This window comes from Miscanthus floridulus, chromosome 5 (assembly GCF_019320115.1).
Source record: "Miscanthus floridulus cultivar M001 chromosome 5, ASM1932011v1, whole genome shotgun sequence".
NCBI lineage: Eukaryota > Viridiplantae > Streptophyta > Magnoliopsida > Poales > Poaceae > Miscanthus > Miscanthus floridulus.
Genome location: NC_089584.1, coordinates 16,634,696 through 16,658,716, shown reverse-complemented (window position 1 = coordinate 16,658,716; position 24,021 = coordinate 16,634,696). Strand labels below are relative to the sequence as shown.

General features: G+C 44.8%; 2 protein-coding genes across 2 annotated transcripts; both read right to left on the bottom strand.

The window, feature by feature from the left end:
* Nucleotides 1-199: 199 nt before the first annotated feature.
* Nucleotides 200-1,809, bottom strand: LOC136454324 (uncharacterized). The gene is made up of 5 exons (XM_066454780.1): nucleotides 1,763-1,809; nucleotides 1,347-1,380; nucleotides 1,156-1,260; nucleotides 1,040-1,074; nucleotides 200-624 (listed from the first exon to the last, which is right to left on the bottom strand). Exons 1-5 carry the CDS (start codon nucleotides 1,807-1,809, stop codon nucleotides 528-530), a joined length of 318 nt encoding a protein of 105 aa, XP_066310877.1. The 3' UTR covers nucleotides 200-527.
* A 61-nt stretch (nucleotides 1,810-1,870) lies between these two features.
* On the bottom strand, nucleotides 1,871-3,668 carry LOC136454323 (probable plastid-lipid-associated protein 13, chloroplastic). Its single transcript, XM_066454779.1, has 6 exons — nucleotides 3,542-3,668; nucleotides 3,115-3,236; nucleotides 2,854-2,937; nucleotides 2,645-2,741; nucleotides 2,019-2,235; nucleotides 1,871-1,899 (listed from the first exon to the last, which is right to left on the bottom strand). The coding sequence occupies exons 1-6, from the start codon at nucleotides 3,578-3,580 to the stop codon at nucleotides 1,871-1,873; spliced, it is 588 nt and encodes a 195-aa protein (XP_066310876.1). The 5' UTR covers nucleotides 3,581-3,668.
* Nucleotides 3,669-24,021: the final 20,353 nt, after the last annotated feature.

Sequence of the window (24,021 nt, the reverse complement as noted above, 5' to 3'; positions counted from 1 at the left end):
CTAATAAAAGACTATATGCGAATAAATAATAATCTAGCTTGGACCTATATGCACACTACGTAGAAAAACGTTTTTAGGGGCGGCTGGTAACCGTTTGTAGGGGCGGTTTTGCCAGCCGCCCCTATGAAAGGGTGGCTACAAATCATGTATTTGTAGGGGCGGCTACAGTACCAATCGCCCCTACAAATCATTTTTTCCGCAAAAAAAAATTAAATTTACAATTCAAATTCGACGGAAGGGCTGCTTAGCATACAGTTATTCATCTTAGCACTTTCACAAAGACATGAAAGACATGAAAATGATACTGAGATACATGGATGATTTTTCCTTTTTGATATCATAGTGCTTAGCATACAGTTGGTATGATATTCCAGGAAGTATCACAATATAAACTTTGGTGATATTCATGGATTACAGAACAAGTGAACACACAATAAATTTACAGAACAAGTGAACACATAATATAAACTTTGATGATATAATTAAGACTTCGCAGGGACATATGTAATCCCTGGCTCCTATACTTACTATTGTTGTTGCTGCTGTGGTGGTGGAGCTTGAAACCTTTGTGGTTGTCGCTCAAACTCTTGCTGTTGAAGTGCTATAGCTAGCTCTAGATCAGAGCTGCAAGCATAGGAGGGCCAATGTGGTAGCGTTAGAATTTAGATAACACATGCAAAGTGACTCAGGAGTGCACATCTATGATGATTCAGCACGTTGAGCACATTCAAAATCACAGTAAGGCATATATTGGTCATTCAAGTACATGCTAAGCCGACAGTCCAATACACAATGACAGAAAAAACCATCAAATAGTCAAAGTTCAAGAAAGTTATTGCGCTTGGTTAACAGCAACAATCAACAGATCAGAAAAGAAACTATAGCTTCAACTAGCATATCATTTATAGCCCTACTGACGAACATTTTCTGCATAGTACCATTCATACAAGATTCACATGGTTGCTGAAATCCTAAACTAGGAATGTTGTACACACACAACAATAAAGCACATTGAGAAAAACAGGTAGGAAGAACATACTTTCCAGAAGTGTTGTCAAATTGAGCAAGATAATCCTGTGAACAAAGATAAATTTGAACTAGTTAACATTAATGTACCTAATAACAACTACAACAGTTTATTGATGTTATACATACAGCAGTACTCGTCATAGCTTGATGTTCATTCCATGAATCATTTCTTGGAGTTTCAGCCTTAAAGGGTGTGAAGTTGCTGGTAAGAAAAACCCCATCTCCATTCACCTAATGATTGTCAGTTGAGAATGAAAAAGATCAGTAAAGATTTTGATCTCAAGCGAGAATTAAAATAATCACAGGAGTTAACATACCTCATCCAACCTTTGCCATACCAAATCAGCTCCCCTGAAAATAAATCAATTCAAGTGTGAAGCCAAATATAGTAATTCTTGCATTGTACAAAGAGATTCACGCATGTACAAAAGTCAATAACAAAAAAAAATCTCACATTGATGTTCTGTGGCCTTGTCATCCACGGAAGGGCTACTTTCCCAAGTCTTGTCAGCCTGCTCAGCAAGAACCACCTCCCCCTCATACTAATCTACTATAGTCTAACACTCCAACTTCAATCCGATACAACCAAGCAAATCAAATCAGTAAATGAAATGACTGTTAAATTTACATGTAAAAAAGGAATGTCACTTTTAAAAAATCATAAAAGGGTTTTTTTACTACCCTATAAACAATTGGATCCCTCCCAATATGAGGACCGATTCTGTTTCCTAACCCTGAGAGTAAGCCAAAGAAGCATTCCTCAACTGCCAATGTTAACATGTTCCTCAACAATTTAATATTTTGGCAAATAAATTGGCAAGAATCCATTGACAAAAAGAATTCACATAACAAAATCAGTAGTTTCTTTATCTAAGCAGGCAATACGTCCTCAGAAACTAGAAACGTGTGTGCCTAGTATATATAGTTGCAGCAATGATAGTATTCTAACTAGCATATTGCTACAAGAGTGTGAAGCCCTGCATACTTACCAAGTGGCACTTTAAGCCCCTCTGAAACAGCATCCCTTATAGGGCTAGGAAGTTGTTGTAGAGCTCCTGCAGTTTGGCCAAGCAAGCCCTTTAATTGTTCAGGCAATGATTCTTCATTGATTCTGGGAATCTCTATAAGGCCCTCAACGTATTCCTCTTTCATTCTGATGGGGCCCTCAACAAACAATTGAGTTGTCAGTAGGAACTTGCTTTGTATCTGGAAACATAAAAAAGGAAGTTGCTAAATAGTGAGAATGGCAGTGCAACAATAAAATAATCCCCAATCACACAGAAACATTCAGCTTGCAGATAATACAGATACTAATGTGTACTAATTTCAAAAAAAATATATACAGATACTAACGACCTGCTAATAAATGACTTCAGCATAATTATGAAGTATCCTCAGCTTATGGAAGCTTTTGCGCACAATCTGTTACTAACACAGATATAGACACAGACTGGTTTTATTATAAAAGGTGAATCCTGCATATTGTAACTTGTAAGCGATACTAACTTGCCAGGCACATAAATGTCATATAGAACCAATAAACTTAAGAATCAAAGATGGATCCCATAAACTATGCAAAAATAGTAGGTACGCTCCTAAAATCTTCTGGCATTACCGTATTTAGAAACTTGAGGTTAGATGAGAGCTTGGAGTATCCATCCTTGATCGACACATCAAGTCCCGTAAAGTGTGCAACAGCTGTAGGTGACCTCCTTCAAATTAGAACACACATGCTATCAGGAGAAGCTTGACTTAAAATGAATTCAAGTCAAATGAAATATTGAAATTATAACTTGCACCCAACAAACAGCGACAGAGACATACTCAAACAAACGACGGGCCGCAAATGCTCCAGGACTGCTATCACCAAACCATTCAAAGTCCCATTGACCTTCCAGAAATGGCGACCTACAAAGTAAATAGAAGGAATTCAAGTTAATGTAATATGCTTACACAGAAAAGCTTTTTTGGTCAGAATGAAAGAAAGTTCATCTCATCTTAGTGCTTAAATCATAGGGTTACTATGAAAATTATCTCAAGCAAGATACAACACATAATACATTTTTTGTTAGCCATAACACTTACGTTGTGGGGCGTGGTGTCGGATTCAGGCGTTCAAGTCCAACAATTCGCTCATTGACATCGATCCTCTGCATCTCAGTAGTCTTCCCGCTGACCAAGGCCTCAAAACCCCCAGCATCTTTAAACTGAAATTGGTAAGAAGAAATTCACATACCCTAGTTGAGAAATGCCTCAAAAGTTCAGTATCAACTAGCTGTCATTTCACAAGTCGGACACACAATCATGGAAAAATATCATTTCCATGCTGAGATTGTGGAGAGAAAAAAATCAAAGTGAAATTTAGATTAAAATTGCAGGTTAGAATTTGACAGTATCGCCTACAATTTGGTACGGTGTGGGGACAAGAGCCTCCCACAGGCACCGCACAGGAAGGTTAGCAAGTAGTACTAGGCGAGGGACTGAGAAGAGCAGAGGAAGAGCAAGAGCTCACGGCGAGGAGCAGGGACTCCTTGGCGGAGAGGCGCTCCATCTCGCGGGCGTAGCTGGCGGCGGCTGCCCCCCTAGAAAGTCTGGGCCGTGGCTCTGCAGCGCCCCGCGGAGTAGCGGGGGCGGCGGGGCGAGAGCTAGTTCTCTAGATCCGATACGCAACAGCTTTGTAGGAGGCGGCCTCAGCCGGATCTGGGGCGTGCCACCGAGGTCACCTAGCCTCCTTGGCGACGCCAGCGAAGGTGAGGCCATGGAGGGCCTCTCTGAATCAACCGGGCTTCGTGGGAGCCGGCCCCTTACCAGATCTGGCGGCCGCTAGACTCACGAGCCACCATGCCTAGATCTCGGCCTCCATGGAGCCAGTCGTGGTTGGGGGATGGGGAGGGATGGTGGCGGCGGAGGAGGAAGAGGGGAGGTGCGGTGGCGGCGTAGGTGTAGGGGAGGAAGAGACAGCGGAGGTGGCAACGGCGGGGATGAGAGAGAGAGAGAGAGAGAGAGAGAGAGAGAGAGAGAGAGAGAGAGAGAGCGGGGGGGGGGGGGGGGAAGGATCAGAGGGGAACAGGACCAGGCCGGGGACTGGGGACTGGCGACTGGGAGATATTTGTTGTACAAGTGATTTGTAGGGGCGGCTGGTGATTGAGCCGCCCCTACAAATCGTAACACTGGGGGCGGCTGGTGAGTGTGCCGCCTCTACAAATCGACCCTATTTATAGGGGCGGCTCGTATTATTAGCCGCCCCTACTGTGCCATTTGTAGGGGCGGCTGGTTTAATGGCTTCCGAGCACACCACTGTAGGGGCGGCTCCATCACCAGCCGCCCCTACAAAAAATTTATCCCGTTGCTACAAACCGTTTTTCACGTAGTGGCATATGATCACATCCGTGCATCAAGTCGAAGACTTATTAATCAAATAAGCAGATTTAACCACAAGGAATCTAGTTAGCTGAGCTAAACTCAACTCACATTCACACTATCCATCTTAAACCTACTAATAAAAGACTATATGTGAATAAATAATAATCTAGCTTGCACCTATAATTTATGGATTCATATACTCTGTGAGGTCGCTCCATGAGGCCTAGGGAAGGTTCATGGCAGTAGTACGTGTCCTGATTGGTGAATCATATTTTCAGAGATTCGTTCTTTACCGCCTCGGTCATTGGAGAAGATGAAGAATCGACGAGCGTATCTACCTTTCAGAAGATCAGGCCGATTCTCGATTGCTAGTTCCAGGAAATAAAGTGAACCTGAGTTCTTGGAGTGCGCTCTCGGCCTTGCTAGTACACCTAGTTTTAGAACTGTTACTGATAGATTCATATAGACTGCAGGCAAAGACTGCATGCTCCAAGAGGGAATGAAGGTTCATGCATGTCCTGACCGGATCGATCTTTTCAGAGATTCGTTCTCATCGCCCTCGATCTTTGGAGAAGGTGCAGAGTAGACAAGCCAAGATTTAGATGGATACGCGTATCTCTAGTCAAAGAACATCGGCTGGGCAGCGCCACTACTGGAACCGGCCGAGGTCAAGAGGAGTCCTCTGTTTTCTTTCTTCGGTATGATGACGGAATATCAACTTTTTTTACAATAATGGCCATGTTGTGAAGTATAAAATAGGTCTATACAAAGTGATGAGGAAGATATGTATAGCCACTAAGCCACAGCCCACATACCACAAACCATTCATCATGACCTAGTTTATCAGACTATTGTGAGCTGTATATAATGCATCAGTTTAGCTATGACTTGCATGCATGCAGAAGTATAATTAAGTAGCTTGTTTCGTCTATATATTAGTAAGCCAACAGCAAAGGAGTACGAATATCTAACAGTGACACGTGAGCTGTTGCAAGAAGGTATATATAGTAGCATATGTATAGTGCTAGAATTATATTTTTTTATGCTAGAATTATTATTATATGGCGGGACAGCAGCATATCTGTAGGCCGTAGCAATGCGCAAGGATCCGAGGATCCAATAACCAAGATCCTGATGGATGCGCAGCAGCTTTCTTGCACACGGTATTACCATCAATACCAATTTTCAGACAAGACGATAGGTCTACGATCATCGATCGGTTACTCTCGTACTCCGTACATTGAATGGACACACATGCATGGATATGGTACAATTTTGCTATGGAATATCTGGACGCCAGCTTTCGTTCTTTATGGTTGTATTTGGTTAGGAGACAAAGCAAAATAGGATGATCATGTTTCAATTTTTAGAAATGAGATGATCAGATCTAGAATGTGGTCGAGGGAGACAGGATCATCCCTATTTTATGTTTAGTTGAAGGACACAAGAAAGTGGAATCAGACACTGACAGGACTCAGCTCATCTGTTAATTTTTGTTTTATTCTATTTCTTATTCTTATTCTTATTCTTTTTCCATATTCTTTCTCCCCATTAAGCGCTAACCTCCACCGGCACGTGCCCGCGGGTGGCGACTGCAACCGGAGCCTCACCCCCTCACCCCCTCTATGACAATCAGAGCCCTCACCCACAGCCGGTGTCCACACCCAGGCCTCACGACCTGCGTTTGTTGTCGGCGACCCCTAGTGCCCAGGGCCAGCACCCCATCACTGACCTCTTCTTCCTCAGCACCGGCGCCGCCTTGGCCCGCACTTCTCTTCTTTCCCCACGCTCCTCTTCTTCCACACACACCCAATCTTCAAGCACGTGTATGCTTGCCAAGGAGCAAGCGTCCCACCTGGGACGACTTCGTCCATAAGATTTCTGGGAACAAGGCAAACCTGAATCTAGAGATAATATTCCTAGCGGAATCGTCCAGTATCCACTGACTCCGAACAAACACCAACCAAAGTGTAATATCCCACCTTGTCCCGTCCCAATTGTTGTGGGAGGGGAACGGTGGCTAGAATCTTCTAAGAAGTTTGGAGAGTCTAGATTTGTAAGGTTTGCAAATTTCATGTTGGAGGGATCCATTTATGGGTGTGATGACTTGCTGGAATTTGAGATATATGATATACAATCTGTTGAGCGCTCTCTTTATTTTATAGGTGTTGGCGTCAGCTGTGATGCTGCACTTTGGAGATGTTGGCTTGCAGAGACGCCTCCAATGTGCAACATCCTAGCTGATGATGCCAAAATATAATTCTAGATATTTAATTTTCTACCGGTTCAATCTATCTCAATTTTGACTCATTTCTACCAAAAAATAATATTATTTATGATACCATATAATTAGATTTATCCTAAAATATATTTTTATAGTATATCTGTTTATAGACATAAATATTGATGATATGTTTTATTAAATTAAATTTGACTCACTCTAGAGCTAAAATTATATCTTTGGGGACGGAGGTAGTATATCTGCCGTCATACATTCTCAGTCGGGGCCAGCGAGGCTTCATATCCGCTGACCTACAGTGCGTCTGATATGCATGAATCAGGATCGATGCAAAAGCCTACTGGTCAGGCATGCTTTGTTTTTTCACGAAAGCCAGTGTGAAGAACTGCTGGCCCTGGCCTGCCAGTGCTCTAATCCCTGCAGGGCCTACTACATTGTACCACAAGATTAACCTGGATTCGTGTGGGACTCAAACGGGGCGGATCTGGATATAGGTCCAAAAGTGACGCATGCAGTTCCTTTACCGGCAGATGATCTGGATATGGCTACCGGCGTCGGCGTGTCAAGGTTTGCTTGTTGCATAATGCATGCATTTTTTTTTTGTCGCAATATGGACAACTCTCACAAATCTATACACGCTTACCTCTAAAAATGCACATGTACAAAAATCTATCTATACGAGCAACTTCAAAAGACGATAAATTTTAAGATTGACAAGGTCATCACATGTGCCTTATTGTCGGCAGAGCCTATGATTGGGTGAGCCACTTGGATTGGGTCATGTTACACCGTAGAGTCCAACCAACTCAAATCTAATTCACGTAAGGTGTGACCACTCACTCTAGTCTCCAGACAACTGATTTCGTTCTCACTTCGCATAAAAAGGCCTAATTCTAGAATTGGTGAATTGACTTTAGAAGCCATATGTTGGTCTAACCTAACCCATCCTGAACTAGCAACGTGCGACTATCTCACATATAAATCGGCTAATGTTCCCTCTTTTGCCAAACATCCATGTCCATTGCTAGCACACGGTACCATGCATGTGGTTCCCTTCTTAGGGCCCACATGCACCATGTGCATTTGATATGGCCGCATCCTAATCCACAATTCCGCACACAACCATGCAACCATGAGAGTGGGCTCTCATACTATTTGTGATATCATATATCCCAAGTTGTTTAATTCTGCTCTACTCATTGGGTAAACCCAGTGGCGGATGCACGATGCGGGATAGGGGGGGGGAGGGCTAAAACAATGGAGATGTTAATTTGCATGAAGATTTAATGGTGAAATCAAGCTTTTGCTACAGTGATTAGTGGTGAAATCAAGCCATTAGGGGGGGCTGGAGCCCCCCCCCCCCCCCCAGCCCCCCCTTTGGATCCGCCCCCGTAAACCATACATTCCACCAGTCCAATTTCCTATACGTGTTGCTTTAGTTTTCGTTGGTGTTTTTTTTATGTGAGGGGCCTTATGTTTGGAGTATACATACGAGATGCTACAGGAACATCACGCCTTGATGGTTTCTTGCTTTTGATGACTTCGTGACGACCGGATCAGATAGGATTGGACACACGGCCTATATATTCGCGTGATCTTGGCCGTCCAATCTCTCATCCTCCGAGGAAACTAAAAATCAGTCCCTCTTCTCTTCTCAACTCCTCACCCTCCCTCTTCAATTGCGAGCTGAGTTCCATCATTCCTAGTTTCAAATCCCAAAACGGCGACGACGCTAAGGCGAGTTGAGAACGAAGATGGCGACGCCCGCTGATCTTGCTCTGCAGCGGCAATTGCAGGCGCCGGAGTCCGCCGCGTCGCCCAAGGTCGTGACTGCGCTATGGGTGCTCGGCCTGTTCACCGCCTCCGTGGCCATCACCCTCGCCGTGCGCGAGCCACTGCCGGTGCCGGGCCGCCTCCATAAGAACGCGTACTTACTCGCGCTCTCGGTCGCATTCTTCGCCGGGGTGGCAGGCGTCATGGCCGCTGTTTGCATTGAGTGGCCAACGACCCCCACGGCCACCGGCCGCCGTGCCACGGGGGATGAAGCTCGCCTACTCTGCCGCCGCCGCCGCCATCGCTGTCGGTGGTTTCATGGTGGTCGTTTCACTGCTATGGTGAGTAGACGAGGCCTAGAGCAGCAGCAGCAGAGTCGGCCAGACAGCCACAACGTGATGAAGAAATGACTGAATACAGAGAATGCTGCGTTCCAAATATCCAATATGCTGTCAATGAAGTGAGCCCAACGCCGCAACCAGAAGCCCAAAACGGCAAAACCCAACGCGAGACGGTGGTGTTGCTTCAGTGTTTGGTGTCCGTGAACTGAGCCGCAGTGGGAATGAATACGTACCAGCGAACCAAACATGCCATTAATATAAACTTGTAAATCCCTGAGCACTCGTGTTGCAGTTAATTGATTTCTTTTATCCGTCAGCTTAAACAGATCGAGCTTGTGCGTCCAGCTCATGCCGTCAGTTCTTCTCTCTATGATGAATGATCGTGTCGCGCCTCCAGGGTCAGTTGATCTCCGAACTGGATGCATGCTCGGCTATATATGGTACGTATATATATTATACTTATCTGTGATTTGGTCAGCAAGCTAAGCTGGGTCAATCAATGGCACGTTGCACAATCCTCCACGACTGCAGCCGCCCTGGTTGTCAAAGGAAGCAGGTCATCGCACGCGCGCGCCAAAGGCCGGCTCTAGTTTTGGGACGCTTCAGGTCCGACTGGGTGGCACCATGCACTAAGGATGGCAACGGATCGGGTTTGGGGCAAATATCCGCGGGTTTCAGGTTCTGCGGGTTCGGGTTTGGGGATGGTTTACCCACGGTTTTCGGGTTCGGGGCCCCGAAACCAATCGGGTTCGGTTTCAGGTTTGGTTTTCCACCCGTGGATATCCAATGGATATCCGAAATAAATCATTTGGAATTAAAACTCATGTTTTATAATATACTAATAATAATTTGTTTACTTAGATTATTAAATTTATTTAAAGTTGACTCATGAAAATATTTATTATTTGTTGCCTCTTGTTTATACATGTGAATATGTGTATATATATCCGCGGGTTTCGGGTATCCGTTCGGGTTTCGGGTATCCGCGGGTTTGGTTTTGGTGATGGATTTCCACCCGAATCGATTTTTGGGGCGGATTCGGGTTTTGATTTCGGGTTTCGGTTTTGGGTGCACGGAGACTCCACCCGATCCGAACCCAACCCTTTGCCATCCTTACCGTGCACCTCGCCGACCACCAAATCCCTTCCTGCACATGGGCCGGCCTCCTGTCCCGCGTTTCACTCTCGCGTATGGGCCGGCCTACTTCGAAGCTTGGAGCGCACTGGCTCCACCAAATACGATCCTGCACGTGGGCTCTTCTTCCGCGCTCTGCACGCAGTCTTCTCACGCACAGGCCACAGCCGCACGCACAGACGCACATGACTCTCCCAGTTTTGCTCCGACCGCTGGTGTGCACAAAAATGAGAAGGAAAAAATACTAGAAAATAAAAAGCAAAAATAGCGCGTGTTAGATGCTCAACACAAGACCTGTAGATTGACAAATTCATTCTCCACCACTGCACCATATAATTATGTTGTCTAAGCTATGAAAAATTATGTTAATAGACCGTATCAGACCATTTAAGTCAAAATTAAAAAGACGTTCCATTATTACAATACGTAAAAGAATAAACACTACCGGAATCCTCAAATTTGCCGAGTGTTTTTTTTTGTTTACCGAGTGTATTCTCTCGGGCACTGGGCGAACAGGTTCGTTGTCGAGTGTCAAAAAAAAAAAAACTCGGCAAAGATGGAGTTTGCCGAGTGTCAAAAGAAAAACATTCGGCAAAGATAAAGTTTGCCGAGGGTAAAAAAAAACACTCGGCAAAGAAATAACATATTTTTCTAGAAAAAAAGGAGAAGAAAAAAAATAAAAAAAACTTTGTCGAGTGCTCAGATCTAGAACACTGGGCAAAGAAAAAAAAATTCTGGAAAAGAATGAGAAAAAAATGAAAAAAATGGTCTGATACGGTCTATTAACATAGTTTTAATTATACGCATCTCTCTCGTCTCCCTCTCTCGCATCTCTCGTCGCGTCTCTCTCACCCGAGAGTGCATCTCTCCAGCTGTCCCCCTGCTCCAGCCGGCCGGGACCACACCGCCCGACCAATCCAATCATGGAGGCCGCCGCGATGCTTGACGCCTTCTCCGCCACGCCATGCCACCAGCTGCGCCCGGTAGCTTGGTGGAGATCCACGTGCCTCGCGTCCCAGCCGTGCCGCACCACCGCCCCATTCGCCCGCGCCGACTGGTAGACCACCTGCGCCATCCTCACCAGCAACAGCACGGCCAGAAGCCCCTGTCGGCGCCCACGCCAGCCCTGGAGGCGACGCCGACGCCGACGCCCGCCGAGCTGGATCTGGTGCCCGTGTCCAACCTCCCCCGGCCGCTCAGCATCAGCTACCTGTCCCCCGCGTGAAGCTGGGCCGCGGCGCAGGGAAGGGCGCCGCCGAGGAGACCGCCGGTGAAGGGCGCCGAGGAGACCGCCGACGCCCGCTGAGGAGACCGCAGGGGAAGGGCGCCGCCGGTGGTGGTTTTTTTTTTTTTTTTTGGCCAGTGGTGGCTTTTTTCGGAAAAAATGTTTGCCGAGTGTATTTTAGACACTCGGCAAAGTCTTTGCTGAGGATCCGACAAAAAACACTAGGTAAACAAGCGTTTGCCGTTAAAGGGTTGTCGAGTGTCGTTTGCCGAGTGTAACACTCAGCAAACCCTTTGCCGAGTGTTTTTAGGGCTTCGCCGAGTGCCCCTGACACTTGGCAAATATCCTGTATCCGGTAGTGAAAGTTCTAAGGCCAAAATATGTCATTGAACATCTCACGAAATATAGAAAAAGCTACATAATGGAGAAAACAAAATATAAATATAAAAGAAAGAATGGCATAAAAAAGACACTCTAAATAGAACAAGTATATACTATATGAACATATCAAAAGAAGAAGAAGGTATGACCTTCTGTGTGCATTGAGGATCAAAATAATAGGAAACTACAGTGTAACCATAAACTAATCTGATGCAAGAGACCTACAGTTTATGTACTATGTGACTTTGAGCTTATACGGTTAAAGCGTCTTTTGTTATTGCCCGGTTCATTTTATAGCTATGACATGTGCCACAGGTGACTCAATTGGCATGTGTACAGTTTGTGCAATATTTCTATGAATAATGCATCAGAATGAGCACTTTAACAATCTTCATCCACTTTATTGTACAGTAATAGAAGATCGTTTACCTCTTATGCGCAGGCATATGTCCATTTTTATTGGATTTGACAATAGTGAAGGAAATCAAGGGGAATTTGAAGACCAAGAGTTCTTATCTATGTTAGTATGTGCCAGAAAATAAGTAAGCTCTTTCAACATTGCTCCAACTATATTTGCTTGTATTCAAATTTTAAAACAATCAATTCAACTAATAATGAATTTTGTCTAGGCCTACCTTTAGCTTGTTAGCTTATTCTAAATTTCCTTCTAACTACTATAAACTAATTCAAAATAAGTCAATTCGAATGAAGTTCAATACATATGCATGATACATAGATTTGCCTCAATAGATAGCTTTTGAACAGTAGTAATACTGTGAATATTGTTTCTGTAACTCTAAGGAGTACCTAAATGTTGCATACATAAATGCTTCTACATTATTCAACATTTCCTTCTGCATAGCATGTTCCTTCTTGGAATTATATTTTAAAAAATAATTTATCTACAGTCTGCTATCAGAACAATAGCACCATCCTCTAATACAAGAATTGTTTGGATGAGTAGCCAGAGAGCCAACTGCCCTAGCACAACCTGATACTACACCTGCGGGGTGAGCACTCAAAACTGTTTTTTTCTTTCCAGTTGCACTCATTAAGTTTTAATCAACACTATTATGGATGTCTATGACGTGTTTCTTTCTTGCTGATCCTGATCTGTTTGCATGCGTGACACTAGCATGTTGCACGCATACAACTGCAATAGCTTTCCAAATGAGTGGCCTTACCCCAATCCAGCTGTAGGTGCCCATGAACATGTTTGAGAGGGTACCCGGCTAATGATGTCTCATCATCTACCCAGCGTCACCTATTGATTACCATGAACAATCCGTGGGACAAGCAGCGACCATAGTCAAAGTATAGTCTAGACACCACGTCTACACAATATCTCACTACTCTAGTTGTGTGCACTCAGATCAATTATAGCGTCGGAAGAAGGGTGGTGATCAGGAGCAAGAGTGTGCTAATTCTATATCAACAAGCATACAACTATGACTATGCTAAGAACCACTACAACACAACAAAATGCATTTTGCACAAAATAAATACTAAGCAAAGTAAAGAAGATAAATATATTACATAAGCAAAGTCTTACTAAAAAGAAAAAGGATACAAGAGCTACACCAGACTTTATAGAAGACTAAATCAGAAAACTCGAGACTAGCTAGCTCACTACTCACTCTAACTCCCACACTAGACTATCCTACTAAGACTAAGATAGTAGTGGATCTTCTCTACTTCTTAGAGTGGTGCTCATGTCTTGGAAGAGAGGGGTACCCCTATTCACACTAGACAATCCAAGTAATCTTCACCTCATCCTTTGGATCAAACCATCATAAGATGAATGGTGGTGATCCAACACACTTGTGCTTGTTTACATATTGACCAAGAGGAAGGTAGCGGAGAAAGCTAAGCACAAACAAAAAACATGAGGTGTTGACCTCCCCTCCTATGACAGGTGGGGGCCCCTCCCATGGTGGGGGGCTTGACCCTTCCTTCTTATGTGGGTATGTGTTGGTGGGGCCATCTAGAGATCTTCATTACGTGAGTTGTGGGCCATTCAATCCATGTGAAGTGTGTGTGAGCTATCCAGAGAAAACACAGACTGAATCTAAGGGTGAAATCACTTATGAGTGTGTTTCAAGGCTTCACCAGGACCGAGGTGAGTGGGGCCCACTTGATGGGATTGGTCGACCCTCCCTAGGGTCGCCCGATGTGGCAGAACCGCCTGAAATAACACGCTTTCGGAGGCGCTTGTCTTCCACTAGACACTAAGCACCCCGAAAGTTAGCTACATCGAATAGTTCCATCGAGCACACCCTAAGGGAGAACTTGAATCAATCCATATTTTACCTCCAGAATCCAATAATGAGTACGAGCTTACAATACTTAGTCCATCTCATACAACAAGATTTCTTGGATATTATTTATTGCAATACCAGGGTTGAGAGTGCAATAATTAAACAGCAGAATAAAAATAGATATCTAGCGAAAACAATATAAGGATCCGTCTATGCCCACTAGAAGGATTCTCCACACAAGAGCTACTCCTCAAGCTGCACCTGCAACAGGGTAAAATAAACCCTGAGTACACAATGTACTTGTAAGACTTACCCGACTAGTGGGAATAGTTTCTCGACTCTCAAAGGATATGATAGGCAATATGGGTTTGCAGTTTTCTTTTTGTTTGTGAAAGCATTACTAGAAGTACGTCCTTAAGATCAAGTTTAATTAGCAGTCATGGTTACTTCTTTAGCTAACCATTCTAGGTAAGCACCTGTTCTACTTTCAAGCAAGGGTTGAGCAATCAGAACCAATTAACCATCTTTCATATTCCAGTTCTTACTACGGTTCTAGACCATAGGCAAGTCGTACCGTCTCACGGAAATGATGATTCGCGAACCAATGTATCCCACCTGGGTACCCCGAAACACACGCCCCGTTTGTACCCTAGACACAAACAAGACCAACCCATTCCACTCCTATCACGGGGTCCAGGCCCTGTCCAAACTTGAACTACAAGCCCCTATACTTGAGAGCCAGTCTCAACATGGTGCTTAGACCTCCACCTTTCCCCATCTCCAATCAGTCAGTTCGGAAAGAGTCGGAACCCATGACAAGAGTGTAACGAGCCTTTCCGCTCCCATAAGCAAATATGTGCTCAGGATAATAAGTCTATGACCTGACTACCATCCACAGCAATGAACGATCCTCAATCGACATGGACAGGGAAAATAGTGTAACCAAGCGAAGCCCCATGGTCGCGGGACACAATTCGTTACACCCACCAATACCCATACCGTATCCCTGCCTGGTCTCCATTTTCCTTTCATCATTCTTATCATGAGAGTAATTATAATAATTACCTATTGTGAGTAACATCAAGTTACTCATGCTACCTAAAACCTAAGCATAGCAACTACTCAAACCTGCACTAGTAAGACTCATAGGACAGATATATCTATACATGTGGTTTTTATAAGATTCATGTAACGTAAATGCACATCACATATATATATTCAGTGATTATAAAAAATAAGGGTTATGCACCGGGGCTTGCCTTGGGCAGGCACGGTGTCAGCCGAGTCAGTCAGTGGTGGCTCTAGGACCTTCTCCAGCACGAGAATCTCCTCCTCGTACTCCTCAATGATCTCCTTGAACTTGGGATCATCTGTGGTCACTATCTCCATCAACTCATTCTCTACATGCATGCGATGATGATGCAATATTTAACATTTAGGCAACACCAACTCTTAAAATAAGAATGCGCATACTAAGCTACTAAGCTAGCTCTAATGATTAAGATACTAAGCTAACTATCATTTTCATCAAGCAAGGTGTTGGGTTCAACTAACAAACCCTTAGCTTGGCAAATTAAGGATATATCTTTATTTCTACTAGTGATTTAATGTATATTGAAACAAAGAGCATTTAACTACCCTAATGCTTATTCTATTCTAAGGCTACAAAAATTACAGTGAGGACATAATATTACAATGAAACTACCATAAAAATTTCAGGACTAATGCTATCACCAATTCACCACAAAAATTCCTATAATAATCAACTTAATAATATTAAGCATTCTCATACTATTTAATAGCTCCTAGTGTCAACATATATAAACATGAACTAAATACACTAACAGATAGAGCACAATTTTAGGAACCTAACAAATTTTGTTTCACAATTTTTGGACACCTACATGATTTTATATGATTTACCAAAGATTAGCCCAAAAATTAAATTAGAAAAGTATTTCTAATTCCTTAGGAAAAGAAAAACAAAATCTCCCGCGTGGCCCACACGCGTAGCCCATGCAAGGCCGGCCCGCGACGGGGAATCCCGTGCGCTGGCATTTATGCAAAAGAGGCCTCGAACTTCTTCCAAATCACAACAAAGTACTAACACTATTTCCTCTCTCACAGACCTTCTCACTAAACCCCTTCGACATTTCCCTAATTCACCCGCGCGCACCCCAGCAACTTAGCGCACGGCGGCGCGGCGGGTGGTGGCACAGCGCGGCTACACCGGCCACCTATGGCTCGCGCTGGCTCATCAGTCGGGCTAACCTTCAACTACGGTCCAACCACCTATGTTGAGCAGCAACGTGGGGCGGTGGGACGCTCTAGAGCGAGCTGCAGTGACGCGCGACCACCGTGGCGGTGGTGCATCGATTCCGGTGAGCTAGGGCTACTACGGAGCTAACTGGCTAGCGCTTAAGCATCAGGAGGCTACCATGGGATAGGAAGAGGTGATGGCTGGAGTGGAGGATGGCGGAGGAAGGGTAGCCACATGCGTCCATGCCGTGTGGCGGCGCACTGTGGTGGCGTGGTCACGTCAGAGGCGACGGGGAGGCGGTAGCGGTTCCGCTGACGTGCATAAGGTGGAGATGGAGGCAAGGCGAAGCTAGTAGTGCAGGTGAATTGGATCAGGGCGAACGGTAGGGGGTTGCCCTCGTCCATGACCGGACGCGGCCTTATCTGCATGGTTGCGGGAAAAGCACCAAATTAGAGCTTGGCAGTGCCTTCTTCATGGCTGCGTGGGCTTGGGTAGCTGGAGAACTCACTAGTGGGGCCGTAGACGGGCGGAATTGATTGGAGATAACCTCTCACTGTCTAACGGGCTGGCGTGGCTTTGACGACGACAGCAGAGAGGGAGAGAGAGATGGGGCGCGACAGGTGGGCTCAGCTCAGGCTCATCTTGGCGGGACACGGTCGATGTGATCATGGAGGCACGTGCGTAGACGCTATGGACAAGCGCGCGCATCCACAACCGGCATGGTCCGCGCTACCGCAGTGCCATAAATGGCATTGCGACGGCGAGCTCGACCACGTGCGCGCGGCATCTAACCGGGCCAATAGCAGGGTACGGGTATAGCAGACAGGCGTGGACATGACAATGATGCGACGGTAGCGGCTGCGGCTGTGTCGCGGCACAAGGCGGGTCGGCAGAGCGGCAGCGTGGCGAGGCAGCAGCGGCGGCTCCACACGGCAGAGCCAGTGACGGCCAGGACAGGGCAGTCGTAGCCGGCCACATGCGGCAGCATGCATGCGCGCGTAGAGCGAGCCGACATGGCGATGTCGCGCCCCCGAGGCGTGGTGACCGCGCTCACCCGGTGAACTGACCCAAGAACGTGTTGTGCACGAAATTTAAAGCACCGATAACAACTAAACGGTTGCTTCTGGACCTAAACCATCTTAACCATACTCAAGATGGCATATGAGGCTACCAAACCGAGCTAAAACATGACACATTTTCTTAACCCGATTTCACGAAATAAATTCCTAAACATTGCATTGTCTTGCTGCCTATGAACTTGAAAATATTCTGTCTTTGAGCTGATGTTGATTCCAAGTTGCATTTCTAGGCTATTAGAAACATTAGCTAGCAAGGTTATTTTTCAACAGCAAGGATTTCATTGTCATCTACAAAGTTCATATTCCAAACTTTATTTAAGTGCCATAGAGATGTTCTATAGTATTTTTGTTTAATAAAAATTGGTTTAAAACCCTACTTGATAATTACATGAGTTATGGAATAGCTTCTCATTTAGCATTTTTATTGATCATTTTAGGTTGCAATACTTCATCTATTCATTCCATCACATGCATTATCACGTAACATGATGCTCATGATATGATTTGGTAATTTGTTTAGGGTGTTACACCCGACCCTAGGGATTGTCCCCACCTTTGCTCCTATTTACTTCCTACAGAGAAATATTCAATGTATATGTGGAACTTTATTATTTAAATAAAATATGTTCATGGCATGCTCATTTTCATTTATTTCGAGGCATGCTGACAGTGTTTTCAAGGTACAAAATCATGTCATTTTTATCATCAACAAGCTCCCCCAAACTTAACCTTAATTTGCTTGTCCCGAGCAAAGACTAAAACTTAGTCTCGATGGATCAGGAGTTGCTACTATGTTTATGTTTTAAGAGTACCATGTGTACAACAAACATATTCTTCCGTGAGTGGAAAATTTAGCAATATTGAAAACTCATCCATATTACTTTAGGTCCTTCATGGGATGTATGGCTTTTTTGTCACGGACGGTTAAAAGACAGAACAGCTTGACTTGAGCACTAGTTTTCTCATTCCGCACAAGTTTCATACCAGAGGGGCAAGGTTTTCAAAAAGGCTTGAGTTACTCATATGGTACTCTGAAGTCGCTTATATGGTGTATGTTTTCTCACCAAGGCATATTTAATTTGCATGTTGCCTTTTCATCCTACTTCTAGTGGCTTATGTGTGGAGTTTTGGTTAATATTAAGATGTAACATACTTGCATTGCATATATTGTAAGTCAAAACTTGGATCCAAGCAGAAAGATATGTCATACTCTTAGATAAAGATGTGCATGTGATCGAATGGAACATGTGTGATAATGAACCTTAAATTACTCCTTAGCAAATTGATCTCTCTCTAATAATTATTTTGAGACATGGCTGTTTTTTTCTTATCATTTTTTAATTCATGAGCCCTCATGTGCTCATCAATTTTTTTTCTATACTTGTACCTTCAAGTGTCTATATTTTTTTTCTTTTTCTTATTTTTGCATAACACATCTCTCTTTTGCAAAGTATTAAAGACAGATCACATTTTTTAGAACTTGGGGGCATTTATTTGGTGGAGATGAGATAAATCGAAACCATTTTAACAAGTGATGTCAAATCGTTGTAGAATTAGAAGTGAACTTATACAATATATGTGGATGCCCATATTATAAAAAAAAAGCTATTGGCTGCGCTGCTTCGTTAAAAAATAGGCTAGCATGCATCTAGACGAGTAGAAGCATCGATGTCTGACTTGGCGAGTGAAGCTGAGTGAATTGAATATTTGTGTCCCGCGGGCTGTGTGATGGTCATTTGGCCAAATCTCCGTGTGGACATCAAACGTCCATGAACGAACGAATAATGAGTCCCACGTGGTAGACTGCTGCACCAGCACGCTGTGAATGTGATTGTGATCATGCATGGCAATGAATGGGTCCCACGTTAGACTTCCGCACGCTGGGTAGAGTAGTAGTTGAAGCATCGACGACATAACGTATGTTTCAATCTTAGATCGAAGCCCGATTTTTTTTTACATAATAATAGAATAAACATCCAGCTTCATCCTCGCTCATAAGTGACATACCGCATCATTACAAAGAAGCTCTTACACTTATGTTTAAAGCAGACTCACCAAAAAAAAATCAGTTCGTAATCCTAGACATAATGGGCCATCCAAAAAAAGAAAAAAATACCAAAGCCGATGTCTCTAGCTGGTCTGACAAGCCTTGTAGATACATTCTTTCTTTTTCTTCACTTAGCTGCAACTAACTCCAAAACCGAAACCAATGCGTTCCCTGAATATGACCTGCAAAAATGTTTTAGGACTACATTTATCAAAACACTATCATTTCTAGTGAGCCATAAGGTCCAACAGAAGGCAACCGCCCCTGCTAGTAATAACAAGCTTGAATCTTTTTCACATTGCTTATACCAATTCCCAAAAAGGTTTGCTATAGAACGCGGTGAGGGTAATACCAAACACCATATGCAATAACGCCAAAGAAATTTAGCATATTTACACTCAAAAAACAGATGTTGACTAGTCTCAAAATTACTACAGAAGCTGCAATATTTGTTTCCTTGCCAATTTCTTTTAACTAGGTTGTCTTTAGTTAGTATTACACCCTTTTTTAAGAATCAAAGAAATATCTTAATTTTAAGTGACAGCTTTACACGCCAAATTTTCTATGTTACCTTGATGTCATTAGGTATCTGTACATCGACCTAACCGTAAAATTACCACTTGTACTTAAGGTCCATGTGATAGTATCCTTTCTTGTCTGTAGGTTTACATTCGCAATAGTTGCAATCAGATTATTCCATTTCACCAATTTATTTGGCGTGCAAGTTCTCCGGCCTATAACAACATCGAACCGAGCCGACTAAAAGAATGATTCGCGGAGACGAGAGAGGTGAGTGCTTGTGCTTTTGCGGTGTTTTTTAAAATTTTCCAGTGGGCCCCACGGTCAATTTAGCACTGCCGTGCCGGTTGCCAAGTCATCAAACTCCCGTCCAGTCAACTGTCAAGCACAGGTGAGGTGAGAGCACTCACTACTAGAGACGGCCTCTTTGCCGAGGGCCTGAGGCCCTCGGCAAAGGCCCATTAACCCTCGGCAAAGGCTTTGCCGAGGGCGGCTCTCGGCAAAGAGCTCTCGGGGAATTTTGAGTCGGCGAAGAGGGTCTTTGCCGAGGGCCCTTTATCGGACACTCGGTAAAGCCTTTGTCGAGGGCTGGAGCGGCACTCGGCAAAGAAAAGCAGTCGTAACGGCGCCGGCGCCTGGGACAGAGTCTTTGCCGAGGGCCGTCTCCGGGGGCCCTCGGCAAAGAATTATTCTTTTTTTTGAAAAATCTTTGCCGAGGGCCTCACCCTCGGCAAAGAAATGTGCAGAATTTTTCCAAAAAATCTTTGCCGAGGGCAATGGGGCGGCCCTCGGCAAAGAATTATTCTTTTTTTAAAAAAAATCTTTGCCGAGGGCCTCCAGCCATGGCCCTCGGCAAAGAAATGTTGCAGAAATTTTATTTTTTTAAAAAAAATCTTTGCCGAGGGCAATGGGACGGCTCTCAGCAAAGGACCCTTCTTTGCTGAGGGCCTTGGTCATTGCCCTCGGCAAAGAGGCAGAAATTTAATTTTTTTTTGTTTTTGTATTCCATCGACACAAGCATTTCATATATATATATATATATATATATATATATATCAACCATCACATATATATCACACAGAACCCATTTTCTCACAATATATCACAACCATAATTGTGAACCACAAATCACAATATATTACAACGACAAGTCATATGTTCATCATCATCCACATGTTTATTACGACAAGTTCATGAAATCCAAGCACAAGTCAGAACCATAAACCACAAATATTACAATAAAGTTCAACGACATCACCTAGCACTAGTCCTGATCAAGGTAGCCTATGAGACGGTGGTGAAGGAAAGGCGGGATCACCTGGTGATGCACTACCAAATTGATTGGAACCCGCAGACGGAGGCTGCACAAAGGAGCAAAGATTGCATGTGTGAGTAATCCGGAAAAACAGTTTTGGAACTTAGAGATTGCATCTAGTAATCTAGGAATACAAAAAGATTAGACTCAATTGAAAATTTCGGCAGCACCTCCCCTGCACGGGGAGGTTTCCAAAACCTACAAGAAACAACGGCACGAACGTCGACATCCACAACGGCACGAATGCCGACACACATGCAAAGCACAAGCGAAAAGTGAACTTTCATACTTACAGGAGTAGCTGCAGGAGTAGAAGGAGGAGGAGCTAAAAACTGCACAGGTACACCCAATGCTTGCCCAAGACTTTGCATGATCACCATCATCTTCGCCATCTGCTTTTGCGCGGCCTCGAATGCGACCTGCTGGGCCTGCAGCTGTGCGGTCAGTTCCGCGTTCTGCTCTTGACTTTGCCTTTTTGTTTCTTGCAGCTCGGCCTACAATATTTCACTCCAATGTATCAGTAATGCAAATCTAATTTAGGTGTGTAAATATCAACGTACGACGAGTAAAACAGGAATTACGTGGAGTGCCTGGACCTGCTGCAGTGCTAGAGAAGACCGTGAGCGTATGGGCTGGCTGGAGCTCGTGCTCCATGCTCGGATAGCGTCGAGGGAGGGAACAGTGGTGGAGTCGATGGCGCCGTCTGCAATCCACAGCCGCCCATGCTTCTTGCCTCCTCCGAGACTCATGATCGTCTCTGCATCAATGGGCTCAGTGCGCATATTGTAATCTTCCCCATAGATCTCCCTTACCGAGGACGTGTACTCTTGGACTTTAGTGTATACGTTCAGGTCAGAGTACACCTGGGGCAGGGCAGCCGGGTCGAAGGAGACAGAGGACGATGCCCTACCCATGTGGGACATAGCCCACGCAGAGAACTCCAAGACCTCCTCGCCCGGGTGCGCAGCCTCCTACGAGAAAGACGGAAAGATGGTGAGAAATCAAGCAGAATTGAGCATCAAAATAAATAAAAGAAATCACTTACGTATGCTTGTTTGTATCTGAGGACGGCTGCCTTGATGGTGAGTTGGACCTTGCCTCATCAGACGCTGTTCCCGCAGCCTCTCGTGCGTGCCAACAAAGTCCTGTGATAACCACTTGTCCACGATCATGGCCCAGCACTCGGGATACGATCAGCACCACCAAAGAATCACCTACAAGTCATCGAGTGTCGACGAAATATGGTCGGCAGTCTACCTAGGGGTATGCCCAAGGTAGTAGATTGTTGGCAGACAGATGCGCAAGCCACAAACAAGACGGTGACGCAAGACAGACACGAGGTTTTATCCAGGTTCGGCCGCCAGGAAGGCGTAACACCTACGTCCTGTGTCTGATTTGTATTGTTGTATGTCAATGAGAGATGTTTTTTAGAGGGGTCCCCTGCCCGCCTTATATAGTCCGGGGGCAGGGTTACAGATCTGGAAACCAATCCTAGTCAGTTACAATTGCCATATGTGGCTGGATAAGGATTCCTATTCTAACCGACTAGGATCCTGCTTGATCGTCAAATCCGCCTTGACTCCTTGTGCGGGACTCCGATCAGGTTGGCTGGGCCGCACGTCGTCTTTCAGGTGGACCGGACCCATTGATCCGGGCCGGCCCAAGCTTAGCTGTAAGGGTATAGGGGTTAATACCCCCACAGCTAGTCCCCGAGCACCATGTATTATGCTGAGACACGCCATTTTAACCTTCTCCGACAAGTAAGGCTTGAGTTCCTGACATTTCTAACCACCATCATCGTCGGAGAAGTAAGTTGTCCGAAGAATGTATGGTGCTCTTAAGAAAAAAGAAAAAGATTTCCGTCCTGAGAAGTGTGCCCACTTGTATTTCTGAAAAGAAATGTAAGTGGTCTTGAAGCATAGCGTCCTTGAATCGTCAGAGGTGTAGGGGTCGAAAAAACCAACACATTCACCACAAGGTGAAGTGTGCCCACTTAGTCCCTGAGCTTGGTAGTAGGTGACGTAGACACGTGGTGCCAGAGTCTAAAAAGAATTCCTAGTTAAGTTGAGAATCCAATTGTCGTACAAACAAAAACGAGATGCACCGGCAGGTGCATCGTACCGACGTAGTCCCCGAGCTTGCTGGAAGGCGATGTATGAACCTTGTAGCAAGGTCTAAATAAATGTCTCTCAATTGTATGTGAGTACAACTCACATGTAGCCGAGGAGAACCATTCTCCAAGCAGTGGTCGGGACAGTCCCTAAGCACATTGATAATCCTTACAATCATTCAAAGCACAGGGGTCAATTAAAACACATTCACCGCAAGGTGAAGTGTGCCCACTTAGTCCCCAAGCCTGGTAGTAGGTGACGTAGGCACGTGGTGCCAGGGTCTAAAAAAGAATTTCCACCGAAGTTAAAAATCCAATCATTGTACAGGCGATACAAGATGCACCGGTAGGTGCATCGTGCCGACGTAGTCCCCGAGCTTGCTGAAAGGCGAAATATGAGCCTTGTAGCAAGGTCTAAATAAATGTCTCTCAACTGTATGTGAGTACAAATCACATGTAGCCAAGGAGAACCATTCTTCGAGCAGTGGTCGGGACAGTCCCTGAGCACGTCAGTTGTCGGAGCAGTCCTCGAACACGGCAGTGGTCGGAGCAGTCCCCGAGCACGTCAGTGGTCGGAGCAATCCCCGAGCACAGTAGTGGTCAGAGCAGTCCCCAAGCACGTCAGTGGTCTAGGCAGTCCCCGAGCACAGCAGTGGTCTGGGCGGTCCCTGAGCATTGTAGGAGTCTGATCCATCCTTGAGCACAAAACAAGCATCAAAAATACGAACACCATTGATGTACTTATTTGGTGTATTTATTTATCTCCTTTCTCTGCCAAGTCCAATCTGACACGCCTGGTCAAAAAAGCAGATGGGTATAGTACGTTATTCTGTCTTCTTACTCTTTTCTGGCAAACAGTCGCTTGGCACCTGTATGGAGGTGCGTCAGTGTGGGCCCTCTTACACTATCAACAAAGAGGCGCGTACACTGGTAATGAAGGGGCGTGTT